The sequence below is a fragment of the Odocoileus virginianus genome, chromosome 1 (genome assembly GCF_023699985.2).
Source record: "Odocoileus virginianus isolate 20LAN1187 ecotype Illinois chromosome 1, Ovbor_1.2, whole genome shotgun sequence".
Taxonomy (NCBI): Eukaryota; Metazoa; Chordata; class Mammalia; order Artiodactyla; family Cervidae; genus Odocoileus; species Odocoileus virginianus.
Window position 1 is genome coordinate 469197 of NC_069674.1, and position 25780 is coordinate 494976.

The following is a 25780-nucleotide window of genomic DNA, read 5'->3' on the forward strand; positions in this document are numbered from 1 at the left end:
CTCTCCTACTTGTCATTCATATGTTCCTCTGCCCTTTAAATCTCCTGTAAGTTGGTTAAATATGGAGTAGGTTAGGGTCACGCCTCCTCTGTTAGGTGCTCGGTGGGATCCATGTATGTGGATCAGGGGTGCGTAACCTCCGGTCCCCACCTATGTTGTTGGCCGCCACCTTGCCCACTGCTTGGACAGTTGATCACAAGCGGGTTCACTGTATTCTGGGCTTAGTGTGTTATGGCATTTTGGAAGTTCATGAGAGTAGTCAATACTCTGTGTTTCACAAGAATAACCAAAGTCCCTGTGTCTCCCTCTGTGTGGCAGTGTGGTGTTGGAGACCCTGCAATCACAGAGTCACAGGCAGGGTCGGCAGGCAAGGCACCACGTGTGTCTCGATCAGTTCAGTTCAGTCACTTGGTCGTGTCCGACTGTTTGCCACCACATGGACTGCAGCACACACATCTCCCTGTCCATCACCAGCTCCCAGAGCTTGCTCAAACTCACATCCATTGAGTTGGTGATGCCGTCCAACCACCTCATCCTCTGTCATCCCCTTCTCCTCCTGCCCTCAATCTTTCCCAGCATCAGGGTCTTTCCCAGTGAATCAGTTCTTTGCATCAGGTGGCCACAGTATTGGAGCTTCAGCTTCACCATCAGTCCTTCCAATGAATATTCAGGACTGATTTCCTTAAGATGGACTGGTTGGATCTCCTTGCAGTCCAAGGGACTCTTAAGAGTCTCCTCCAACACCACAGTTCAGAAGCATCAATTCTTTGGTGCTCAGCTATTTTTATGGTCCAAATCTCACATCCATACATGACTACTTGAAAAACTATAGCTTTGACTAGATAGAACCTTATTGGTAAAGTAATGTCTTCGCTTTTTAATATTCTGTCTAGGTTTGTCATAACTTTTCTTTCAAGGAGCAAGTGTCTTAATTTCATGGCTGCAGTCACCATCTCCCATGATTTTGGAGCCTAAGAAAATAAAGTCTGTCACTGTTTCCGTTGTTTCCCCATCTATTTGCCGTTAAGTGATGGGACCGGATACCATGATGTTAATTTTTTGAATGTTGAGTTTTGAGCCAGCTTTTTCACTCTCCTGTTTCACTTTCACCTTCATCAAGAGGCTCTTTTGTTCCTCTTCACTTTCTGCCATAATGGTTGTGTCATCTGTATTTCTGAGTTTATGGATGTTTCTCCCGGCAATCTTGATTCCAGCTTGTGCTTCATCCAGTCCAGCATTTCTCATGATGTACTCTGCATATAAATTAAATAAGCAGGGTGACAATATACAGCCTTGATGTATTCCTGTCTAGATGGTTTTCTGTAAACACTCGACTATAGGAAGCACACGTGACTGGAGGTGTGCTGTGTGTGTGTGACTGTGCGAGAATGACATGTGACTGGAGGTCCCTGGGTTTGCCTGTATGACTGTGCAGGAATGGCATGTGACTGGAGGCCCCCAGGTGTGTGTGTGTGACTGTGGGAATGACACGTGACTGGAGGTCCCCAGGTGTGTGTGTGTGACTGCAGGAATGACACATGACGAGGTCCCTGGGTTTGCCTGTGTGACTGTGCGTGAATGGCACATGACTGGAGGTCCCTGGGTGTGTGTGTGTGTGACTGCAGGAACGACACGTGACTGGAGGTCCCTGGGTGTGTGTGTGTGTGACTGTGGGAATGACACGTGACTGGAGGTCCCCGGGTGTGTGTGTGTGACTGCAGGAACGACACGTGACTGGAGGTCCCCAGGTCTGCATGTCTCTGGACTTGAAATGGCTGTTGGGTTGTGACTGCCATTGTGCCCACGAGTAAAACCAATGTGGAAAACCGTGAACTAATTTAAGATAATTCAGCCTTTTTCCCTTTTGTACTTACAGAGCCTTTTAGAAGATCCTTACCCGATGGTCCGTTCTGCAGGGATCCTTGGTGTTTGTAAAATAACCTCCAAATACTGGGAGATGATGCCTCCGACCATTCTTATTGATCTCCTCAAGAAGGTAACCGAGGAGCTGGCATTTGATTTGAGCTCTGCTGATGTGCGCTGTTCTGTCTTTAAGGTAAGCTTTTAAATTATATAAGGAGTAACTGTTTATCATAGAATAGTTCTAACTTATAGAGAAAAAAAAATTTAAAAATCACCCAAGCCCTACTCCATAAGTATAGCATTATTCACATTTTTGTTGTATATCCAAAGTCACTTGTGAAGAAAACAGAATAAAAGGGTTACCCAAAAAAGAAGTCTACTTGAAATAATACTAGTTTGTCATGTATGTTAGCAGAGGGGGCATAGTGTTTTAGAACAGGAGCTGCATGTATTTAAAATTTTTTAATGTTATTATATATCAGAATGAATTTTTTGTATACTGTAGGTACTTTGCACAAGAACCTACAAGAACATTCTTTGTCCATCACCCATTTCAGCAGTTCTCAGAACACATCCACACTTGTTTCATTGTAGCTGCTTCTGTCATCTCTCACACACAGTTACTTTGAAGCAAACCTAGGACATTTATCAGCTCATCTGTAATCATTTCAGTGTGATGTTTAAAATACATAGTCTTTTAGTGATGTCCTTGGTAGGTCCTCCTGGAGAAGGAAATAGCAACCCACTCCAGTATTCTTGCCTGGAAAATCCCATGGACAGAGGATCCTGGCAGGCCACAGTCCATGGGATCACAAAGAGTCGGACATGACTGAGTGATGTCATTTTCACTTTGGTAGGTTCTGTGCTTAAGACTCTGTGCTTTCACTGGAGGGGGTGCGGGTTTCATCCCGGGTCCGGGAAGTAAGATCCCACATGCTGTGCAAACAGCCAAAAAAATAAATAAAAAATAAAGTCTCTTAAAAATACGCATCTTTTTCCTAAAAACTGGAAAGAGAACGTGGTGCAGCATGTCAGCTCTCCAGACACGTGTCTGGTCTGAGCCTGGGCCGCTCCCTCGGATGCCTGTCTGAGGTGAGGGGACGGCCGTGGGGGAGCACGGGTCTGAGACGTGGGGGGCGCTGTGCCCCCCGTTTCCGTGCAGCATTGAGTCAGGACATACAGGGGAGCAGTGGGCTGTGAGGAGGACTGGAAGGACTCAGACCCTGGCTTTGGGACCTCCCACCAGAGCCTCCTGTTTCTTTCAACTCCAGTAAAACCCTTTAACGTTTAGCTCGGAAAGCTCTGGAAATTATTTCATAACTGCTTCAGTCTTGGTTGAATGAAGCAATGGATGAATTCACCATCAAGCACTGAAACCAGATTAATTCATTCAATGAATGCTTTTCTATGAAATTGTGTTGGCAAAAGTATCATTTTCTGTGGATATATTTGTTTTACTGATGATTTTAGTAAAGAGAGAACTGAATTTTTCTTACCTGAACTTTTCCTTGTTTATGTTCCAATTTTGAACTGTTTTTGTCTTTCTTGTTTCCCGTAGTGTCTACCGATAATTTTGGATAATAAATTGAGCCACCCATTATTAGAACAGCTTTTGCCAGCATTAAAATACTGTCTCCATGACAATTCAGAGAAAGTGAGGGTGGCTTTTGTTGATATGCTGCTGAAAGTTAAGGCTGTGAGGGCTGCTAAGGTAAGGTGACTAGAGGTTTGTTATTTAGTACATGAAATAAACAAGTTTATTTATTTTTATCAACAAAAGGACAAAACAAAAGTTTTGGTTCCAAGAGTTTCAGTGACCACATTTTAAACTAACTGATGTCTGGGATATTCTACCAGTTGTGTCATAAAATATAATTTGTTTTGTCGCTGTGTGCTGTCTTTTTGAAACACATTAATATAAGCAGTCCCCACCTTAAATTATAGTTTTATCATATACCTGAAAATTTTTGTCGCAATATTTAAACGCTTGGCACACAGTAAGCACTTAAAATATTACTTGAGCATGTCGAATATGAGATCCCCATCCTACAACATCTTACAGAGGGAAGGAGGGTTTGTTGATTTGTGTGCATTTTGGTGTAAACCACTGAGGTGAGTGTTTTCTCTTAAGTCTTATTCTGTTCAGCTTTTGGCTACAAATGTCACTTATGAGGTTGCTAACTACATTATTATTTGGTAATAATAATAAGAGTTTTCTTCCCCTACACAAGAATTCTCTGATATGTGCTTTAAAGTGGTCTTTTGTCAGGGCTCAGGGTTTGGGAACAAGCTGACATGTCTGTCAGTGGGGGGTCAGTTCCCATCCCTGGGGTGTGTTCATGCTGTGAAATGCTGCCACGTGGCCATGACTAGGGGCACGCTTTCGTGGAAAGACCACTAAGTTAGACAGAGGGAGTGCAGATGAGTGGTGGGGTGCTGCCGGCTCTGAGAACAGGGACATACCTGTGTATTTGCTTAGAGCCGCTTCACATATATCCCTGGAGGAAAACAGGAAGTGGACACCAGTTTCTGAGGCAAGGGGAGGGGATTGGGTGTCTGGAGATGGGGTGCTGGGGAGGATTTGCCCCTCCCAAGGGTGCACATTATTTTATGCTTTTCGAATTTTGAACTGGATTTTTTTTAATGAGAAAGGGCTATTTTACTTGGCTTCCGTGGTCTCACTGCCTTGGTGTGTGGTCTGTTTCCGGACTGTGCCTGTCCATCCTCGGCCAGGGCCACAGCCCGAGCTCCTGCAGATCTGCGGACCGTCCTGGTGTGTGTGCCCTCCGGCTCTTCCTTCAGAGTTCATGGTGCTCTGGGCTTTTGTACTTGTGTATGGAGTCTAGGATCAGGTTGTTGCTTCAACAGAAAGGCTGGCTGCAGTGTCGACTGGATTGCTGTTAACAGCTTATTGAAAGTGTGGTTCTGAGCCTGAAGTGGGAGTTGTGGTGTAGTGTTTTGTTTGAAGTGCACATCCGTTTGCAGAGGACCACTGAGGGGATGGCTGGTGAGATGGCAGAGATGTCCTGAGTCCCCAGGAGAGCAGGGGAGGGGCCAGGTGAGACCTGGACAACATGTCTGTGCCCAGAGAGTCTGGGGCCTGGGGAAGGAGGAGGAACAGAGGAGGAAGCATAATGCTTTAGTGAGACGCTTCTTGTGCCTTAATGCTTAGCTTGCCCAGGCAAGGCGGAGAGTGATTTAGCTGTAAGATCTCTGGAAGGTTTTGTTACGGGCACACAAGTCAGTTCTCTGAAAATCCAGATCACAGATGGACAGGCCAGTGGAGAGGTATCTAGGAGGAGCGGGTGGGTGTCCACCGGCCCAGGTTGGAGCGCACGCGCACAGGCGACACAGGCAGAGCCCGTGCTGCCAGCCTGCCGTCCTGACTGCTGTGTACAGTGAGGGGCATCCTGCCTTCACGACCCGTGAGTCCTGGAGGCGCTGCCCCGGAGGGCCAGGCGAAGGCTCTGGGCACAGACGCCGAAAGGTGGTGAGTAATTAACGCTAATTAGACAGTCAGGTCCTGAGGCCCCAGGCAGTCACCGCTTCTTAATTAGGCTTCTGTCTGTGTTTTCCATCCTCAGGGCTGGTGATTTCAAGTTGTTTACTGTTTGTTTTGAAATTCTGCAGTTTTTATGTTGTATAGCTGAGATTTAGGCCAAATAAACAGTATACTAATATTGAAATATCTTTATTAAAAAACCAATCTGGGATTTCTTAATATGCAATTATTTTTAACTTTAGAAATGAAACACCGGTTAGCAATTTTGTTTATGGTCTTGTCTGCTGTTAATGTCACCTGTGGGTAATATGTTTGGACTAAAAATAAGATCTCAGGTAAGTGAAGAATCCTGAATTAATCCGAACTGTTCTATTTCAGGAAAAGTAAATCAAAGAAAAATAGGTTAATATGGGGCTTTTCTGGAAAGGCAGACTTGCAGGGAATGTTTGCTGCAAGAATCACCCAGCCCTGGAACCTTGGCATTCGGTGTTTGTGCCAGCTGCTTGTGTCCGTTCAAGGTGGTCTGGTCTCCATGAGTGTGCAGGAACCAGCCCTTTCAGTGTGAAAACCCTGTTTTCAGCGCTGCCCCGTGGTCAGGGTTTCCTGGGTGTCTTGGTTGGTTTCAGCAGGTTTGGGTGAACTCTGCGGTCCTGAGGCTGAAGGGCCCTGCTCTCCCGAGCACCCAGCTTCCCTCTTCACATCTGGTGCTGTGCCAGCTGCTCTGGATTGACACTCTGCTGATGGCGTGGCTGTCGGGCGGCTCCTGTCTTTCCTGCAGTAACTTTCAGAAATACCAAGTGTGTGCATGGAAGTGTCCCAGGGGCGTGTGGGGAGTGGTGGTAGGGTTGATGCTCAGACATCCCCTCCAGGGGAGGTGGAGTGTGTCCGTCTGGAAGTGCAGGGTCCTCAGGCCTGCAGGATGCACTGAGGTGTTGCGGGAGTGTGGAAGGCACTGGGCAGGCAGCGCATGGAAGCCTGTCCCTGGGGAGGGGCCTTTGTGTTTATGACTTGGAAACCTGAAGATACGTGCTGATGAGGAAGATCCACCAAAAGTCCTGGAAAGGGGACTGTCGTGGGAGCCAGTTCCTTGAGAAATGTTCGTGTCTCTATGCTGCTCCCGTTACACAGATGAGTGTGCCTGCACAAGTGACAGACAGGCTCTGACTGCCCCCATGCCCACTTCCCATAGAACTCTGTTTTATGTCTATTATTCTGTGGCGTTTCTCGTTGTTTTAAATGCTTGTCGAGGAGTTTGGCCCTTTTCTATGGGCGGTGGACAACTTTGATGCTTTTGAGCTGAGGGCAGCAGGCAGTTCTGTGTGCATGTGTGTGCAGCAGCTGTAGGTGGTGGAGGAGGCACGTGGGCACCCGGTCAGCACTCGGGAGACAGCAGGAGAGGTGCCCATGGGCTGCCTGTGTCTGAGGCGGGAGACCAGGTGCTCGCTTTAGCCTTCTGTGCCAAACCTGTTGCACATGTTTAAATCCACTTTTCACGTTGATGGCCTGAAAATTGTGTTGTTTCAGGAAACTTTAAAATTATTAGGCTGATAATCATAATTGTCATTTGGGCGTCCACTGCTGCCCTGTTGGATTATAATCAAGTCCGGCAGCCTCGTGCTTAGCTGCCATGCATGTCAGTCTCCTTCAAATATGGGCTTGATTTCTCTGCAGAAGAGTCCCAGGTCCTGGTGGAGTCATTTGAAATGAGTTTTCTAGAATATGAAAATTAGCTCCTTTTTGATTGTGCTCTTGGTTTTCTTTTGCACCTGTGCCGTGTACAGTTTTGGAAAATATGCCCCATGGAGCACATTCTGGCGCGTCTGGAGTCGGACTCCCGACCGGTGTGCCGGCGCCTGGTGGGGCTCATCTTCAACTCCTTCCTGCCGGTGAACCAGCCGGAGGCCGTGTGGTGTGAGCGCTGCGTGGCGCTGCTGCAGATGAACCACGCAGCCGCGCGCAGGTTCTACCAGTACGCGCACGAGCACACGGCCTGCACCAACATAGGTATGCGTGGCCCTGCCCTGCGCCCCGCCCCCACGCCCCAGGACCTCCACACCCTGCACCCTTGCCCCCACACCCCAGGCCGCACCCCATACCCCCACACCCTGCACCCCCACAGCCCTGCACCCCCAGGCCCCACCTCACATCGCCCCCTATGCCCCACCCCCACACCACATATACCCCACACCCCCAGGCCGCACCCCATGCCCCCACACCCTGCACCCCCACAGCCCTGCACCCCCAGGCCCCACCTCACATCGCCCCCTATGCCCCACCCCCACACCACATATACCCCACACCCCCAGGCCGCAACCCATGCCCCCACACCCTGCACCCCCAGGCCCCCCACACCCCACAACGTGTATACCCCATACTGTGTGCCCCAACACCCCCACACGCTGAACCCCTCCCCTACACCCCGCGCCCCTGCCCCTATGCCCCCAGGCTCCCCCACACACACACCCCACGGCCCCGTGCTCCCGCCCCGCCGTGCCCGGCCCCTCACCCCAGCGCCTAGTCTGGCTCCCGCCTGCCCCACACGTTCGCCTCGCGCCCAGCGCAGTTTGGGCCATGACTGAGAACGTACAGTGTACGTACACATACCAGTGCAGTTCTTAATGAGGTCCCATAAAATAACACTGTAATTATTTGGGGTTATAATTTCACTGTTAGAAAATTTTGTTGAAGAAACACATGATTGTCTTACGCGCTTTAGCAAAACTGATCCACGTGATCCGCCACTGCCTGAACGCCTGCATCGGGAGAGCCCTGAGCGCCTGCAGGGAGGACGCGGAGGAGCCGGGGAAGGAGAACACTAGCGTGAGTCTGAGGCGGGCGCCCAGCGCCTGCTCAGGGTGGAGCCTGGCGGGCGGCTCCCCATGCTTAGAGGGACGGGTGGCAAGGCAGAGGCTCTGCTTCCACGAAATGTTACCTTGGCAGTGTTTTATTTTTCATTTATTCCTTTAGTTCTTATACAGCAACTAATTATTTTGGAGAATCACAAGTAATTTTTTGGAGCAACCTCCTGTGTGATCTTTGTAGTTCACTGTGGAGTCTAAGTAGGATCTAATACAAAGGAAATGCTATTATTGGTCACACCCTTTTCCCAGGTTTCTTTACCTTAAGCGTCTGTGGGGTGGCACACCCGGATGGGCCTGTTGGCCACCGTGTTTTACGCTAGATGGCTGGTGGGGCCCCTAAGGATTTGTTTACTGCTCCTGCCCGAAGATTCTACTAGAAACGTCGTCAGCTTAAATCTCAGGATACAAGCTTTATTGAGAATTGTTTAAAGTAATTTATCCAGGAGACTGTATAACTGATATTTCTTCAGAATCTGAAGTTATTGATTATATTATTAAAAAAGGAACATTTAAGACTTAGATACTTATTACTTACAAACAGTATCTTAAGCTTATAAATAAACTGTCATGCTTATGTACCTCTAAAGCAGGGTCCCCAGCCGGACTGGCCTGTCTGTGGCGTGTAAGGAGCCAGGCTGCATGGCGGAAAGTGGGCATCGGGTACTTACAGATGCTCCCCATTGCTGGCATTACTGCCTGAGTGCCCCCTCCTGCAGCTCATCAGCGGCACTAGACTCTCATCAGAGTGCGAACCCGACTGTGACCTGTGCATGTGGGGGCTCCAGGTTGCCCACTCCTCATGAGAATCTCATGCCTGATGAGCTGTGGCTGAAGCAGTGATGCTAACGCTGGGGGGCAGCTGCAAATACAGTGTCAGTAGTTGAGGTTGTACTGCACAGAGACCATAGTGAACAGCTACTTGCAGATGCATATCAAAACCTTATCAAGTGAGTGGCAAGTGACAAGCTGCATCTGGTGGCAGGTTTTTAAGTCAGAATCCCACACTTATTTTAGTCCATGCCTGGCCTGCCCATTATTTTACTCACCACTTCTGTCCGTGCCTCTTTCTCGTTGTGCCCAGTTTTGGTAAGCCCATAAGCTTACTCCAGCCAAAATGAGTACAAAGCCAAATGTCACAGAGCTGCTGTGAAAATGGGGAAAGGCCGCACGGTGAGACAGCAGAAGCCTCTAAGACTGCCAACAAAAAGAAATGTGCATTTAAAAGAACATACCGAGTCCTAGTTAAGTCATGAGTTCATAGCAACAGGTGATTCACATTTTCCAAGCCTGGTTTGTATAACATGTGGCGACCAGCTATCCAATGAAGCCAGGAAACCATCAAAACTGCTTCACTACATGGAGAACAAGCACCCTGCATTAAAAGACAAGCCTTTGAAGTTTTTCAAAAGGAAAAAACGTGAACATGAAGAACAGAAGCCGTTACTGAAGGGCTACCACTTGATCAAATGTGTCTGCACTGAGAGTATCATTCTTACTGGCTAACTGCATTGCTAAACTTAAGATGCCCTTTACTATTGGTGAAGAGTTGATCTTGCCTGCTGCTAAGGCCATTTGTTGTGAACTTTTAGGAGACACTGTAGTTCAAAAGGTGGCACGTGGTCCTCTTTTGGCTAGCACCATAGCTAGATGAATTGATGAAACAGAGGGTAGTGAGGCACAGCGTTAGAGAGGACTGAATCACCGTAGTGTGCGGTCTAGGTTGATGAGCCTGCTGATGTTAGTAAGGCAGCAGTGCTTGTTTTCCATGACATATTTTTCAGGAGGATGTGCATGAGGCCATGTGCACTTTTGTTGCCAACCAACAGCGCAGCTGCAGAACTATTCAAGTCTTTGAATGACTACATGCCAGGGAAATTGAACTGGTCATTTTGTATCGGCGTATACACGAATGGAGCAGCTGCCAAGACTGGGCGGCCTTCTGGTTTCACTGCTCGGGTCAGAGAGGTCGCTTCTGAGTGTGTCTGTGCACGGTGTCATCTGTAGAGAAATGCTGGCCAGCTGAGAAATGGCACCTGAGCTTCACGTTGAGGGCATGATTAAAATTACCAACCACATTTAAGTGCATGCCTTTAACTCACATCTGCACAGGTTTGTGAGGAAACGGATGCAGAGCACACACGTCTTCTCTCATACACAAGCACTGCTACCTTTCGAGCTGGCTTTCGAAAGGTAGATCGCTGGCCAGAGTTTTCGAGTTATAAGAGCTGCTCCAGAGATTTCTTTTAGAAAAACAATCATGGCTGGCAGCACATTTTAGTGACACAGAATGGGTTGGGAAACTTGCTTCCTTCTGTGACGTGGTCAGCCTGCTCGGTGAGCTCCATCTGCCGCTTCAGGGAGACGGCAGCTGTGCTCCAGTCGGAAGGTGAAGTGGCGAGCGAGCTGTGAGGGCTGTGAGTGAGCACTGCGGTTCTTGACATTAGCAGAGATTCTGAAAGAGGCTGAGCTGGGCTGTCTTTCTTGGTTCACATACTGTTGAAGCCTCTCAGAGAATTTTGAGCATTACTTTGATAGTGTGTGAGAGGAGTGCAATTGTACAGTAGTTCGAACATGTCCAATCTACTCCGTAATCCCATTTTGGTTGCTGTCTCTGGAAAACCCTGCTTCATAAAGATAGGATGTTGGAAATGGAAGTGGGCCTTAGGAAGCGTCACTGCAAACAAAGCTAGTGGAGGTGATGGAATTCCAGTTGAGCTATTTCAGTTCCTAAAAGATGATGCTGTGAAAGTGCTGCACTCAATATGCCAGCAAATTTGGAAAACTCAGTGGCGGCCACAGGACTGGAAAAGGTCAGTTTTCATTCCAATCCCAAAGAAAGGCAATGCCAAAGAATGTTTAAACTACTACTGTACAATTGCACTCCTCTCACATGCTAGTAAAGTAATGCTCAAAATTCTCCAAGCGAGGCTTCAACAGTACGTGAACCGAAAACTTCCAGATGTTCAAGCTGCATTTAGAAAAGTCAGAGGAACCAGAGATCAAATTGCCGACCTCTTTGGATCATAGAAAAAGCAAGAGGGTTAAAGAAAGACAGCCCCTTTTGCTTTATTGACTACACCAAAGCCTTTGACTTTGTGGATCACAGCAAACTGGAAAATTTTTAGAGATGTGAATACCAGACCACCTTACCTGCCTCCTGAGAAATCTGTATCCAGGTCAAGAAGCAGCAGTTATAACCGAACAGGAAACAACAGACTGGTTCCAAATTGGGGAAAGGAGTACATCAGCACTGTATATTGTCACCCTGCTTATTTAGCTTATATGCAGAGTATATCATGTGAAATGCTGGGCTGGATGAAGCACAAGCTGGAATCAAGATTGCTGGGAGAAATATCAGTAACCTCAAATACACATATGACACCACCCTATGGCAGAAAGCGAAGAACTAAAGAGCCTCTTGATGAAAGTGAAAGAGGAGAGTGAAAAGCTGGCTTAAAACTCAGTATTCAGAAAACTAAGATCATGGCATCCGGTCCCCTCACTTCATGGCAAATAGATGGGGAAACAATGGAAACAGTGACTGACTTTATTTTCTTGGGCTCCAAAGTCACTGCAGATGGTGACTGCAGTCATGAATTAAAAGATGCTTGCTCCTTGGAAGGAAAGCTATGACCAACCTAGACAGCATATTAAAAATCAGAAACATTACTTTGCCAACAAAGGTCCGTCTAAGTCAAAGCTATGATTTTTCCAGTGGTCATGTATGTATGTGAGAGTTGGACCATAAAGAAAGCTGAGATACCATAAGTGCCGAAAAATTGATGCTTTTGAACTGTGGTGTTGGAGAAGACTCTTGAGAGTCCCTTGGACTGCAAGGAGATCCAACCAGTCCATCCTAAAGGAGATCAGTCCTGGGTGTTCATTGGAAGGACTGATGCTGAAGCTGAAGCTCAAGCTCCAATACTTTGGCACTTGATGTGAAGAACTGACTCACTGGAAAAGACCCTGATGCTGGGAAACATTGAAGGCAGGAGGAGAAGGAGACGACAGAGGATGAGATGGTTGGATGGCATCCCTGACTCGATGGCCATGAGTTTGAGCAAGCTCTGGGAGTTGGTGATGGACAGGGAGGCCTGGCATGCTGCAGTCCATGGGGTTGCAAAGAGTCGGACACGACTGAGTGACTGAACTGAACTGAACTGATTATAACTGGTAGTAGAAAAGAAATACAATTTGCCATCTGGATGTTGTCATTATAAGAATATATGATGGCTGAAAGCAAAAGTTTCTGAGTTTATTCTTTAATTTTTTTCCCATTACTGTCTACTGAAAATCTCTGCTAAATTTCTATTTAATGAAATCTTAGGAACTTAGCATATTTTTGTAAAGGATAAGTGGCGCCTTTCTCAAGGGACTTTAATGATAAGATTACTATGCCTAATGTTAGAATGTAAAAACTAAAATACAGATTGAAATTTTGTTAATTTGTTATTTTTGTCATTCACATAGTATTTTCTAACCCTTTAGTAGTTTTACTGTTTTTTTAAATTTAGCCATAAGTCGTTCCAAGTGTTAAGAGCCTATTGAAAAATCTCCTTTTGTATAGCAACTATTCTTGTTTTTTCTGTACACCCTCTTTTGTTGTTCAGTCACTCAGTCATGTCCGACTCTTTGTGACTCCATGGACTGCAGCATGCCAGGCTTTCCTGTCCTTCACCATCTCCTGGAGCTTACCCAGACTCACATCCTTTGAGTCAGTGATGCCATCCAACCTTCTCATCTTCTGCCGCTGCCTTCTCCTGCCTTCAATCTTTCCCAGCATCAGGGTCTTTTCCGATCAGTCAGCTCTTTGCATCAGGTGGCCAAAGTATTGGAGCTTCAGCTTTAGCATCAGTACTTCCAAGGAATATTCAGGACTGATCTCCTTTAGGATTGACTGGTTTGATCTCCTTGCAGCCCAAGGGACTCTCAAGAGTCTTCTCCAACACCACAGTTCAAAAGTATTAATTCTTTGGTGCTCAGCCTTCTTTATAGTCCAACTCTCACATCCGTATATGACTACTGGGAAAACCGTGGCTTTGACTAGATGGAGCTTTGTTGGCAAAGTAATGTCTCTGCGTTTTAATATACCGTCATGGTTTGTCATAGCATTTCTTCCAAGGAGCAAGCATCTTTTAATTTCATGGCTGACAAAGCATGGTCCACTGAAGACGGGAATGGCAATTCAGCATTCTTGCCTTGAGAACCCCATGAACAGTAATGAAAAGGCACCCTCTTTAGTTTATTTGCTCCCTGTGTCTTTTCCCATTCCATTTGCACAAAAATCCCAGCACTTGAAATGAATCATCCTTTGCAGTTCAAGGTGGTGATGGAGTGTGGGCCCCCACCCTGCACAGACACGAAGGATTCACTAGAAACCCTCAGGACATAGCAGTGCTGTCATCCCTGCCCACCGAGCTTGGAAGGTGCTTATACGTCTGCTACTTGAAACCAAGCTAGAGCAGCCCCTGGTTGAGGGGGGCGGGTCCCCTCAAACATCACACCGCAGTCTTGGGGATCCTGCCTGCCTGTCCTTTGCATTTCTGTTTTAGGGCTGGAATTCTGAGATGTGCTTTTGAAGACAGTGCTGTTCTTTAATAGTTGCTGTGGTTCATTATTTCACAGTGCAGTGATTTGTGTCTTAGGCTCTGGACCAGACGCTGTCAGTGAGCGATGCTGCGTCCATGGCGGGGCTGCTGGAGATCGTGGTGATTCTCTGGAGGAGCATTCACAGGAGCCTGGAGAATAACAAGGAGGCCCGAGTGTACACTGTCGACAAGTTTGCCTCAGTGCTGCCACAGTACATGCGCGTGTTCACGGTAAGACGGCCGCCCCGAGGAGCGGAGCAGCCCCGTGCGCAGGGCTGAGCCAGCTGCCCTGGGACCTGCGGCGCTCGCCCTGCGTGGCGGGGCCGGGCGGCCTCCAGCCTCTGCCCCGGTGTGTGTGCAGGCCGCTCTGGTCTTCTGTTGCTAATGGCCTGCGACCCGGTTTTAGAATCTAGTTTGATTTGCGGGGAACTGAGAGAGGAGTTGGTGGACATCCAGGATGCACAGCAGCCTGTTGTGGGGGCCTCTGACGGCACCCCGTAAGCACCTGTTTCTGAAGCCTCTGAGTTGTGTCTGTGTTACTGGGGCAGACGGACCATGTGTGTATCTTCTGCTTAAGTGAAGGAAACCTCCTCTGAACAAAGGCCGTATTTTGGAAGTAATGGAAATAAAACTACTCTATAAAAGTGCAGGTTTGTTTCCAATTACAGAGAAAGCATGACTTAAATATGGAGCGGTCATAGGTCTTAGGAATCATTCTTCTCTTGGTAAAGTTTACTTTTGGTTCTTCTACAACTGCTTGTGTGACCTTAGACCTTTTAGCTTTTGGAGCTGTATTTCTGTGACTGTTAGGTCTCCAAGCTCCATTCTGCCCCTGAAGTGCCAATGGGACCTGTCTGTGAAAGTGAAGGATGAAGGCTGCCCCATCGTTAGGACATTTAAAGGCTCAGACAGTCACACTGGGCTGAGAATGGAGGCGGTCGGATCCTGGATGAGATGATGGAAGATCAGTGTGCCCTGGGTATGTCTGGGAGAAGGCAGGTGGTTCATTAAGTGTTTTAGTCCCAAGTGATTCTGGCCAAAGAGTGTCTGTACCCCCAGCCCCTCCAAGATCCTTGAGGTCTTCCTGTCAGTGGGTAAACTGTCTGTGAGCCATGCATAGAATGGAATCGGGATCGCTAGTCTGTTGTGACATTAAGAAGACACTTTGTGTATTGGGAGTTGGGGGTGAGGGTGGGTTCCCTGTGCCTGAATGCAGATTAGTTACAGATGGGACTGTGAGTTTGCTCCTGTTTATTTTTCAGAAAAATTGTTGTTTCTCTTCCTTTTAGGATCCATCTTCTTTGGTTGTGTCGCCATCTAGGGGTATTTCTTACTAGTGATCTGGGTGGCGTCTGACCTGTCGGCCCTGTTACTGTGACAGGGACGGCTGTGGTGAGGTGGCTGCCGTGTGCAAAGTGCCGCCGGGGGGCCTGCGTGGTTTCCTCATGGGGTCCCTGCCAACCCCACCCAGCGAACAGCCCTTCTCCCTGCTGGCCCCTGCTGGGTGGGCCCTGCTGGGACTTGGCCCTGGCCGTTGCACTGCCCTGCCTTCCGAAGGTATTCTTATTAAGAACTTTTCTGACTAGCTTCATTTTCTTGAGTTTTATACTCAGGACACACCGAGCGCATAGGGTTGTTGTTTTTTTCCTTTTGTCAGTATTCTTTCTAGAATACAAATCAGTGCCTTGACAGCAAGGGGTGTTGTCTGTTCTGGCCACCACTGTGTCCCCAGGGTCTCCTGGTACACGGTGGGTGTTTAGTAAGTATTTGCCCAAATGACACGTCACAGAAAGTAATGAAGCCTCCTGTGAAAGTCTGAGAAGACCCAGCACATCTGGAGCCTCGCGGGGTTAGGTCCTGTTGTGTGCCGTTCCTACCCAGCAGCTCTGAAGCGGGTCCCTGAGGGCAGGGGGCCCTCAGGCCGCAGTGCTCACGTTCCCGTCTCTGTCTCTTCCTGCCCCCAGGACGACCGCTGCAGGACCCCTCTGTGCGTGCTGGCGTCCCTGATGCCTGCCCCGGCCGTGCCCGTCTTCAGGTGCTTCCCCCCCCGCCCTCTGGTCTCCCCAGCACTCCCCGCTGCCGCCCCCAGGAGGGAGGGCAGGGCAGGCTTCCAGGGCCCGGGGCGCTGAGCGCCAGGACTCATCCAAGTGCAGGTGAGGACGCGAGGTCTGAGCTGAGCCGCCGTGGAGCTGCGGCCACACGGGGCTCTGAGCGCCTGGGACGCAGCATTGAGCTGGGATGAGCTGTGAGCGCAGGGTGCACACTGACTCTGGGTCTGGTGTGGAAAGAGAGCTGTGATGTGTTCGCTCCGTGGTTTTCTACATTGCATCTCAGACAGTGTGTGGGTGGGCTGGGCTGATGTGTTATTGAAGTCAGTCCTCCTTTTAGATACGGCTGTTAGAGCCTTTAAGATGACATGCTGGCCTGTTGTTGCGGCTCAATGGCTGTTTTGGGCAGTGTTGCTTTAGAGTGTTCGTTAGTAACTCAGTAAAAATTACTCATTTTCAATTCATATGTATTCAAAAATGAATGTTTTGATGCTAAACAAATTATTTCCCCCAAATGAGAAATCTTTACAGTCTGGCAGAAGCAGCGCATGAACAAAAGACTAGGGTCTGTGTGTGTAGCGGGGGCCTGGCACCTCGCGTCATGGTGCATGGGCTTGAGTCCCCGACGCTGCTGGGGTCGCCGTTTTGTCCTGTAACTTTTACCCCAAGAGTGATGGTGGGAAACAGCGGGTTTTTCCTGCAGTGGAGGGTGTCTGCCTGCTCCCGTGATGGGAAGGGTTTGTGTCCCTCAGCTTTTAGCTTCTCCCTTTTCCCCACCTTTTAGGAAAGTGAACAGTTGTTACTGAGATACAGGTGTGATTTTGTCTATGTGGCCCTTTCAGCTGTGGTGTGATTTCCACACTGAGGAACCAAGAGGAGGGAACCGCTGACAGGACCTACTGCATCCTGCTGGACTGCCTCTGCTCCTGGGGCCACGTGGGGCACATCCTGGAGCTGGTCTGTGACTGGCTGCCCGAGGAGCCGCCTCAGAGCAAGGTATGGGTCTTCATGCTGCGCTCCGCCAGGGACGACTTGCCGGGGCTCATGGCTCTCCTCCCGCTTGTCTCTCCCTGCCCCTCAGGGTAACTTGGCCTCCAAGCGGAAAGTGCGGGTCCAGGACCCCTGTCCGGTCAAACCTGGGCTGGCACTGGTCTATGTGGAGTATTTGCTAACCCACCCCAAGAACCGCGAGTGCCTCCTCTCTGCGCCCCAGAAGAAGCTGAACTGTCTTTTGAAAGCACTTGAAGTATCCAAGGTAATTTTGTAGAACAAACACGGCACCGTGGAAGTTGACTGATGAACTCAGATGCAAGTTTTCCATGGTTACACTGTCATTTTTCACCTGGGGGCGGGAGGGAACCGGGTGCCCATTTCTGGGCCCTGCTTTTTCTACCAAGTGTGTTCAGAGCCCAGTGTCCCGTCTGCCTCCGCAGATGAGCCTTTCTGCCAGAACGGGCCATGGGCAGGAGGCTGCCTGCCACCCTGGTTCTCCTGCTCACGGCCGTGGGGGCTCCAGCCCCCCGAGTTTGGGGCAGGGTGTCCCAGGCTCTTTGGTGCAGTCCTGTGGGTTCTTTCCCCATCTCGGCTCTCTCCTGCAGCCAGCCCCAGCTGCTGCTGCCCGGTTCTGTCGTGCCAGAGGCCCCCACGTGCCAACAGCGGGCGGGGCGGGCAGGGGTGTGGGAGGCACGAGACGGCGGAGCTCTTTCTGGGGGTCCAGGGCTCCAGGGGCAGCGCCCTTGAAGAGCTGTCTCCTTGCTGCTTTGTGGGAGGCCTGGCAGAGGGAGGAGGCGCGGGCTTCTCAGGATGCCCCACGGCGTTGTACCTGCCCAGCGCTCCTTGCCACGGTGTCCTCACCTCCCGTGCGGGCTGCTCGGTTGGAGCCCGGCCTGAGGAGTCCTGTTCCGCAGGGGGATCTGGAGTCCATTCTGCAGTCGTCAGATGGCAGCCCTCCGCGCCTGAGTGAGGGTACCGCCCTGCGGGCCTTCAGCCTCTACTGTCGGCTGAGCATCCATCTTCAGCACAAGGTGTGTCTGCGGCTTGGGGTGGGACATGGGATGAGCGGGCCCGGGGCTCCACAGCTGACCTGTCTTCTCTTGTTTTTGGGCAGTTCTGCTCAGAAGGCAAACTTTACCTGTCCACTTTGGAAGACACCGGGTCATGGTTAGAAAGCAAAGTTTTATCTTTCATTCACGATCAAGACGAAGAATACCTGAAGCTTCACAGGGTGGTTTATCAGCAGATTATCCAGGTTAGGCGTCTGGGACGTGGAGACCCTGCTCCACTTTGTGAGGGCCTTCCGTATCTCATTTCCGATCTGAACTGTGACTTCAATCAGTAATGCTGCTTTCTTGAGCACCTACGCTAGCATCTGAGTGTCCAGAGTTTATCTTTTGCGAAGCACAAACTGTGTAATTTTGATGTAATTTTACACTGTACAGGTAACAGGTATTCAGTGCTGTTTTTGGAGTTACAGAAAATGTGTTTCTAGACTTCCTATGGAAAGAAAAATGAGAATTGATGTATCTTTATGGAAACCCCTCTGTGAACACCTCTGTGATTCACCTGGCAGCCCCTTAGGTATTAGGAGCTGTGCCAGCTGCGTGTGGCCCCTCTGACCTCTGTGAGGAGGTCACAGTAGCGCGTCTTTCTCTTCCAGACCTACCTGACTGTGTGTAAGGATGTCATCATGGTTGGCCTTGGCGACTGCAAGTTTCAGACACAGCTTCTACAGTGGAGCCTTGGACTCATGCAAACAGGTACCTGGTTTGTCAAAGGACTAGTTAAGAGCTACTCACAATAAGAAGCAGTCCCTCCCTTCGCTGGACTCTCGCTTTTAAGTGACAGACGTGTAACACCAACTAGTTTACGTCAGAAGAGGATTTAGCAGGCCGAGGCAACCAGAAAGTTCACGGTGCTTTTGGTACTGGACGTGACGAGTGCAGCATTTCTGGCGGGGTCTTAGGCTTCTCCTCTGGGGACTCTGTGGTTGTGAATGACTGCGCTGCGTGGTCACCCGTCAGGCATCCGTGGGCAGCGCTCACAGAAGAGTGCTCGCCGTCTGCCTGTGAGTCAGGAGTTGTTCAGTGGCCCCTCGCCCTGGGACCCCTGGGAGGTTGCCGTCACCCTGGGGATGGGCTGACAGTGTGGCCCTGGTGACTGACACCGTGGTGTCCACACCTGCCTTGGAGGAGGTGCCAGGTGGTGTGTGCTGAGAGAGTGCGTGGGGAGTTGGCTGCCCTCAGGCTGTTCGGGCGGAGGGTTATCTGGAGCCCCCCGGGATCCGAGCGGGTTCTTGCAGCCCCTCGTCCGGTGGCGGGAGGAGTGTGGGGCCCAGGCCGTCCCCTCGGCCTAGGGCCAGGCTCTGGCTGGGAGCTGCGCTGCTGTGAGCCCCGCCCTGCCGCCTCGCCAGCTGCTGCCACGTGGCCCTTACTTTTCAGCTGGGGCTGCTCATGCTCCTTCTGAGAGCCAGAGAGGCTTGGGAAGGAGGGGTTCAAACGGCTCTAACTCAGATATTTGCTAGAAGAGACTGAAAATGGTATTACCATTTAGCAAATCCAACAGTAAGTTTGCATTAGTCTTCTGGGGCCTTGTGTGGTCTTGAGCATCGCCGTGCAGACCTCAGAGATGGCTTGGCCTCAGACCCCACAGCTTCTTCCTCCCTATGCTGCTGTCCCTGCGGTTGGGGGCTGGCCTGCAGCGGAGCTGGGTGGCAGTAGCTTTGCTCTGCTCTCTTGATTATACATTTCTTTATCTGTAACTAAAGGGGCGTCAGCAGAATTAATACATTATTTGTTTAAAATACCCACAGAGGCTAAATATTAAATAGAAGAAACTTTTTTGTTTTAAGATCTAACTTTTTGCTTTGTTCAGTTCATTATAAGTCTCACTTTCATCTTAAATTTAGGGTCTTACCTGGTGGTCCAGTGGCTGACTCCATGCTGCCAATGTAGGAAGCCCAGGTTCAGTCCCTGGCCAGGGAACTGGATACCACATGCCACAGCAAAGACCCAGCACAGCCAAAAAACAAACAAATATTTTAAAATAAGTAAACCTAAGCCTAATTGTTGAAACATTAAAAATGATTTGCATTTGGGTAACTCAGTTTATCATCTAGTAATTATTTTCCCCTAAGGATTGAATCTGGGCTTCCCAGGTGGCACTAGTGGTAAGGAACCCTCCTGCCAGTACAGGAGATGTAAGAGATACGGGTTCGATCCCTGGGTCGGGAAGATCCCCTGGAGGAGGGCATGACAACCCACTTCAGTATTCTTGCCTAAAGAATCCCATGAACAGTTTATTATCTGGGGTGAAACAGATCACCAGCCCTGGTGGGATGCATGAGACAAGTGCTCGGGCCTGGTGCACTGGGAAGACCCAGAGGGATCGGGTGGAGAGGGAGGTGGGAGGGGGGACCGGGATGGGGAATACATGTAAATCCATGGCTAATTCATTTCAATGTATGACAAAAACCACTGCAATGTTGTAAAGTAATTAGCCTCCAACTAATAAAAATAAATGGAAAAAAAAGAATCCCATGAACAGAGAAGCCTGCAGGCTACAGTCCAGGGGGTCACAAAGAGTCAGACACAACTGACGTGACTTAGCAGCACACAAGGATTGAATCTATTTTTAACACTTCTGAAATTCTAATTAGCTCCTTGGAAATTTTTATATCTCCAATGTAGGTGGGTTTATTACATAGAGTTGTCTGTTCCCCTCGAGTATAAGGCCCTAAGCTGCTAACCTTACCTTTGGACCAAGCTAAAATGACTTTTGTATTTAGATATTTTAATAATCAGCATTTTCCAGGAGAGAATGTGCTGTGAGCTCATTTTTTTAGAGTTTTGTTACAAATAGAAATAGGTCTTTGGTCATGAAGCTCTTGGGCCTTGCCTGTCATACGCGTCATCAGTGTCACCGTCATGTGAGAATGCACACACGTCCTGCACCTGGTGCTGCGGGAAAGCACCCGGTGCTGCGGGAACCGCACTGTCCCTGGGAGCCGAGTGTGCACGCCCTATTTTTGAGGACAGTGGCTTTGTGTCTAATAAAAGGAGCAAGTTGTATGGATGTCAGATTTTATATTAATCTGATCAACTTGGTACTGGCTCACCAGTAACTCTCCTTTAAGTTACCGTAATATGTGTCTTAAGTGAAAAATGTGATAATTTCAACCAAATTTTGTGATTAAACAACAGATTTTCCCAACTTTGTTTCCAGTGAAGGGATTCTTTTATGTTTCATTGCTTCTCGGCATTCTGAAAGAGATAACTGGAAGTTCCTTGACACGGAAAACAGACTCGGAGGAAGAGGTCGCCGTGGTATTTGACATGGTCCAGAAAGTATTTCAGCGAATGCTGGAGTGCATGGCGTGGAGCTTCAAGAAGCAGCCTGAGGAGGGCTTGCAGGTGTGGGCGCCTCCCCCGGCAGGGTCAGAACAGGAGGGGCAGCACCCAGCTGGTGGCCCAGGGTATGGGGCCAGGCCGTTGGCCTTGCTGGGGAGGTGCCGCGCAGCAGGAGGCGGCTGCCACGGGCCCCTTCCCACTGGTGCTGCCCCTCTCCCTGGGGAGGCGTACTCCGGGGAGGGAGGCCAGGGGGCCAGGAGCCCGCCTCTGAGCCCTGGTTTGGGGAACGTGTTGGCGGTTCGGGTTAGCAGGCCACTGGCCCAAGAGCTCCTCTGCTCGGCAGGACAGAAGCAGAGAACTAATTGCAGTAGCTTGTGAGTACTCAGCTGCTAGGAGTGAAGATTTTAAAAATTTGCTTCATTGGGAGGATGTTTATGAATTATTGCAACTTTCCCTTTTATTCTACCTTTAGCTTGTAGAGGTAATTGACGGTCATTGGCCATATTTTCTGTAGCCTAGCTCATATTTGAGTTAATTTGAAAAAGTCCTGTTTTTGATGAGTCGGTTCAGGTGTCTGTGATCTATTCATGTAATTTGTGCCAGAATTTTTTTTCCTCACTATTGTCTGTGCAGCTTTGTTCGGAACACGTGGCCTCATAGTGGGTGTCTTCCCGTAATGTCAGTGATAGTTCTTCATCTTTATTAGTAATGTTATTGATGCTCCTGTTCTCAGGGTTTTTCTCTGCTCTGGGGTAGAGTGTGTTCAAAGTACTGCCCAGGGCCTTCGGGCTGTGTGTCGTCTTCAGCAGCAGAGAGGAGAGCGTGGGCAGCAGGGGCGTTAGGTGGGACGGGCCTTGGCCTGGGGAAACAGGAGGAGGCCTTGTTCCTGACGGTGAGTGTTAAGGACTAACGGTGACTGATGTGTTCCTCGTAGCTCCTTTACTCCGTTCAGACTCCTCTGCACGAATTCATCGGCACGGTGCAATGCTGGCACGTGGACACGCCTGTTCACCGCGGCGTGTTCTCCACCCTGATCGCTGCGTCTGTGGTTGAGATAAGCCACCAGCTCCGGAAGGTGCATTGTCCCGAAACTGCTGTGTCTCATTTTGACTACTGAAGAGGGTGTTTTCTGCTGGCAGCACATTTTTGCCTTTTTCTAGGTATTTTTCAGGGCTCAGGTACCATGGGAGATCCGCTTCTCCCATAGCTGCCCCTCACGGTTCCGTGGCTTCAGTCACGTGACCATGGGGGCGCAGAACATGCGAAGGACATTGTCAGTCTTTATTAAAACCACGCTGGTCCTTCCTTGTTTTTGCCGTGTGTTAGAGATTTCCATGAGTTGATCCGTTTCTTAGGATGCCCTCTCCTGACAGGCGGAATCGGCCGTGCTCAGCAGCGAGCAGGACGTGTGAGTGCCCTTGGGCTGTTTCTGGAGTAGCTCACGTCTCTGACTGCTGTGTGACACATAAGCCTGACTTTTTCTTTTAAGCACAGGAAGTTTGAACCTGTAGTATCAGTTTAGACAGATAGTTTGCTCCTAGTCCATAAAGGACTGGCTGTTTCCTGGCAGGAGCTTGTTTCATATGGGTGGTCTGCTTGGCTCAAGGCTGACATAATCAGGATGATAACTCAGGTCACAATGAGGAGCATGGAGTCCTGAAGCTAGTGTGTGAGGGTGTGCAACAGTGCCTCAAGGCAGTGAGCAGTGGTGTTTTCTCTCAGTTTGGAAAGGTGACATCTGACAGGAAATATCACTGAAATATATAAGTGCAAACATAAAATTTGTGCAAATTTTGTATTATGAAATCACAAATATAAAAGAAGTTGATAAAATTATAAGACATTAATAGAATTTCAGGCCCTCCTGAAAGCTTGAAGGGAGATCATTTAGGTTTAGGAGTGTGATTCCTGGCCTATACACAGCCTAAGAGCTGGAAGTTACTCAGGCCTATGAGTTACATAGCTGACAGCTGTGAGTCCATCAGTGGCTTGTGGGCCACTGTGGCCCATTTATTTTCATTTTTTTCCTGTGGCTGCTTTGTGCCTTAACAGCAGAATTGAGTAGTTGTGGCTGAGATCATTATGCCCACAAAGTTGAAAATGTTTACTATTTAATATTTACTATTTTACTGCTTTATAGGAAAAGTTTGAGTTGAGAAAACCTGATTTGGGCTAATAAGAATAACAGTTAAATTTGTTTAGTGTAGAAATACATTGTTGACAAAAGAAGATAATCAAAGGGTGTTTGACAGAGGGCTTGTCAAGTGACATGTGTCATTTTTCTTCTGTCCAATTGATTGACCCCACTGTGTACAGTAATAGGTGAATCATAATAATGATAGGCCTTGCAAAAGTTAACAGAAATCATTATTTTGAGTTTCTGGAAGGCCTTTCACAAGTTTGGAAGAAAGTTCAGAGAAGTATAAAATGAGCTATTAGCCCAGTCTCAGTCTTAATTCGTGTTACTAACTTGGCTTTTTTTAGGTTTCTGATATGGAAGAGCTTACCCCGCCAGAGGGTCTTTCAGCCCTTCCACCATTTTCAAGGTGTCTAATAGGAATAATAATAAAATCTCCGAATGTGGTCAGGTAATCCTTTTCTCTTTGCTGTCTTCTTACTCCTATGGCTGTAAGCTCTCAGTAGCTTTAGCTCTGTTCCTTTTACTCTCAGATATTAGCATTATACAAAGAGAAGTTGTAACTTCCTGAGAGATGCGTTCATCCAGATAGTCTCTGGTTATGCTTATTATAACTCCAGTTCATTTAGAGGGAAACATTTAAAGTGTTACTGTGCACTGCAGTGCTTCTGACAGTGGATACTTGTTTAAGCATCGTATGGTTTTCATTAGGCACACGCTCATTTCTCCACGCATGTATCACCTGACCTGATTCCAGGGTGTCTTGTACATGCAGCACTGATGCGCCACAGGAGGGAGAGTCCTCCAGACATCTGATACCTGTGGAACTTCAGTAGTAGATATGTTTGCTGCAGACTTCAAAAGCATCATTTCAACAGCTGTGAATTATCTTTCAATAGCACATTAAATCTTTTTTGTGATATTATGAGTATGCAGAGGCCTTCATTCACTTACCAGAACATCTCTGTTCTCTTTCTAGCAGCATCATCTGATTTTATTGTCTCACCTGTATGATTTGGCATGCTTACAGTGAAGAGTGTGGGAAGAGTTTAATCGATTTCCCATGTTACTGAAACATGGTATTTCCCATTCCCTGAAAACTGGAATTCATGGTGGTTGATGAATCTTGGCTATTATTTGTTTTTCTATAAAGTATTAAGATATATTATTGAGTAACTGCAGTTGTTTTTTACTTTTTTGCAGGTCATTTTTAGATGAATTGAAGGCATGTGTCATTTCTGAGGATATTGAAGGCATCGTTTGTCTCACAGCAGTTGTGCACCTTATCTTGGTTATTAATAAAGGTTGGTTAAGTTTCCTCTTGTATTGTTTGGGATACTGCTCAGTGTCTCTTACATAGATCCGTTTTGGAATGTTTGGGAACAAGTACCCTGCCGGTCAGGCTCTCAAGGTGCTTTCTCCCAGCTTTCCACATTCCACACGTGCTGTCTGCCTGGGCGTCTGCTGTGTAGCTGCCCTGTACCAGCATGAGTCACAGAGGTTTCCTAACTCAGCTCCTGTCCACTCTTCCCAGGACCCATTATGTCTCCCCTGTACCGAATTTCTATTGATTTGTCATTTATTGCCTTTGTCATGTATGTTTAAAAATCAGAATCATTTTGCCAATGATAGTGTGTTTTGGCATTAATATTTAACGTATCTGTGGTTTGCTTAGTTTTAACTGTGTGTATTCTGAGTATCTCAGCCAGCTGAAATAGTATTGGAAAAATAATCAGAGACACTTCTGAGATACTTACCAAAGTGTAAAATACAGTAATAACCTTGCAGTGTCTACTGTTCTGTTTCTACATTTTTTAACGAGTGTTACCAGACCACCTGACCTGCAAACCTGTATGCAGGTCAGGAAGCAACAGTAAGAACTGGACATGGAACAACAGACTGGTTCCAAATAGGAAAAGGAGTACGTCAAGGCTGTATATTGTCACCCTGCTTATTTAACTTATATGCAGAGTACATCATGAGAAACGCTGGGCTGGAGGAAGCACAAGCTGGAATCAAGGAGAAATATCAATAACCCCAGATATGCAGATGACACCACCCTTATGGCAGAAAGTGAAAAGGAACTAAAAAGCCTCTTGATGAAAGTGAAAGAGGAAAGTGAAAAAGTTGGCTTAAAGCTCAACATTCAGAAAACTAAGATCATGGCATCTTGTCCCCTCACTTCATGGCAAATAGATGGGGAAACAGTGGAAACAGTGGCTGTCTTTATTTTTTGGGGCTCCAAAATCACTGCAGATGGTGATTGCAGCCATGAAATTAAAAGACGCTTACTCTTTGGAAGGAAAGTTATGATCAACCTGACAGCATATTAAAAAACAGAGACATTACTTTGCCAACAAAGGTCTGTCTTAATCAAGGCTATGGTTTTTCCAGTAGTCATGTATGGATGTGAGAGTTGGACTATAAAGAAAACTG

General features: G+C 48.2%; 1 protein-coding gene across 4 annotated transcripts in view; it reads left to right on the forward strand.

Moving 5' to 3' along the window:
• The window catches only part of NCAPG2 (non-SMC condensin II complex subunit G2), a 66124-nt gene that overhangs the window by 30361 nt on the left and 9983 nt on the right, over positions 1-25780 (forward strand). For 2 of the 4 annotated variants that reach the window (XM_020886176.2, XM_020886177.2), the window contains exons 13-27: positions 1877-2056; positions 3422-3574; positions 7147-7369; positions 8082-8185; positions 13872-14045; positions 15779-15849; positions 16705-16858; positions 16944-17117; positions 17770-17886; positions 17970-18110; positions 18519-18618; positions 21083-21270; positions 22142-22282; positions 23692-23795; positions 24548-24648. In XM_020886176.2, coding sequence (XP_020741835.2) covers positions 1877-2056; positions 3422-3574; positions 7147-7369; positions 8082-8185; positions 13872-14045; positions 15779-15849; positions 16705-16858; positions 16944-17117; positions 17770-17886; positions 17970-18110; positions 18519-18618; positions 21083-21270; positions 22142-22282; positions 23692-23795; positions 24548-24648 — 2125 coding nt within the window. The remainder of the gene's footprint in view (positions 1-1876; positions 2057-3421; positions 3575-7146; positions 7370-8081; positions 8186-13871; positions 14046-15778; positions 15850-16704; positions 16859-16943; positions 17118-17769; positions 17887-17969; positions 18111-18518; positions 18619-21082; positions 21271-22141; positions 22283-23691; positions 23796-24547; positions 24649-25780) is intronic. The other 2 variants (XM_020886178.2, XM_020886179.2) reach the window with 2 other exon arrangements.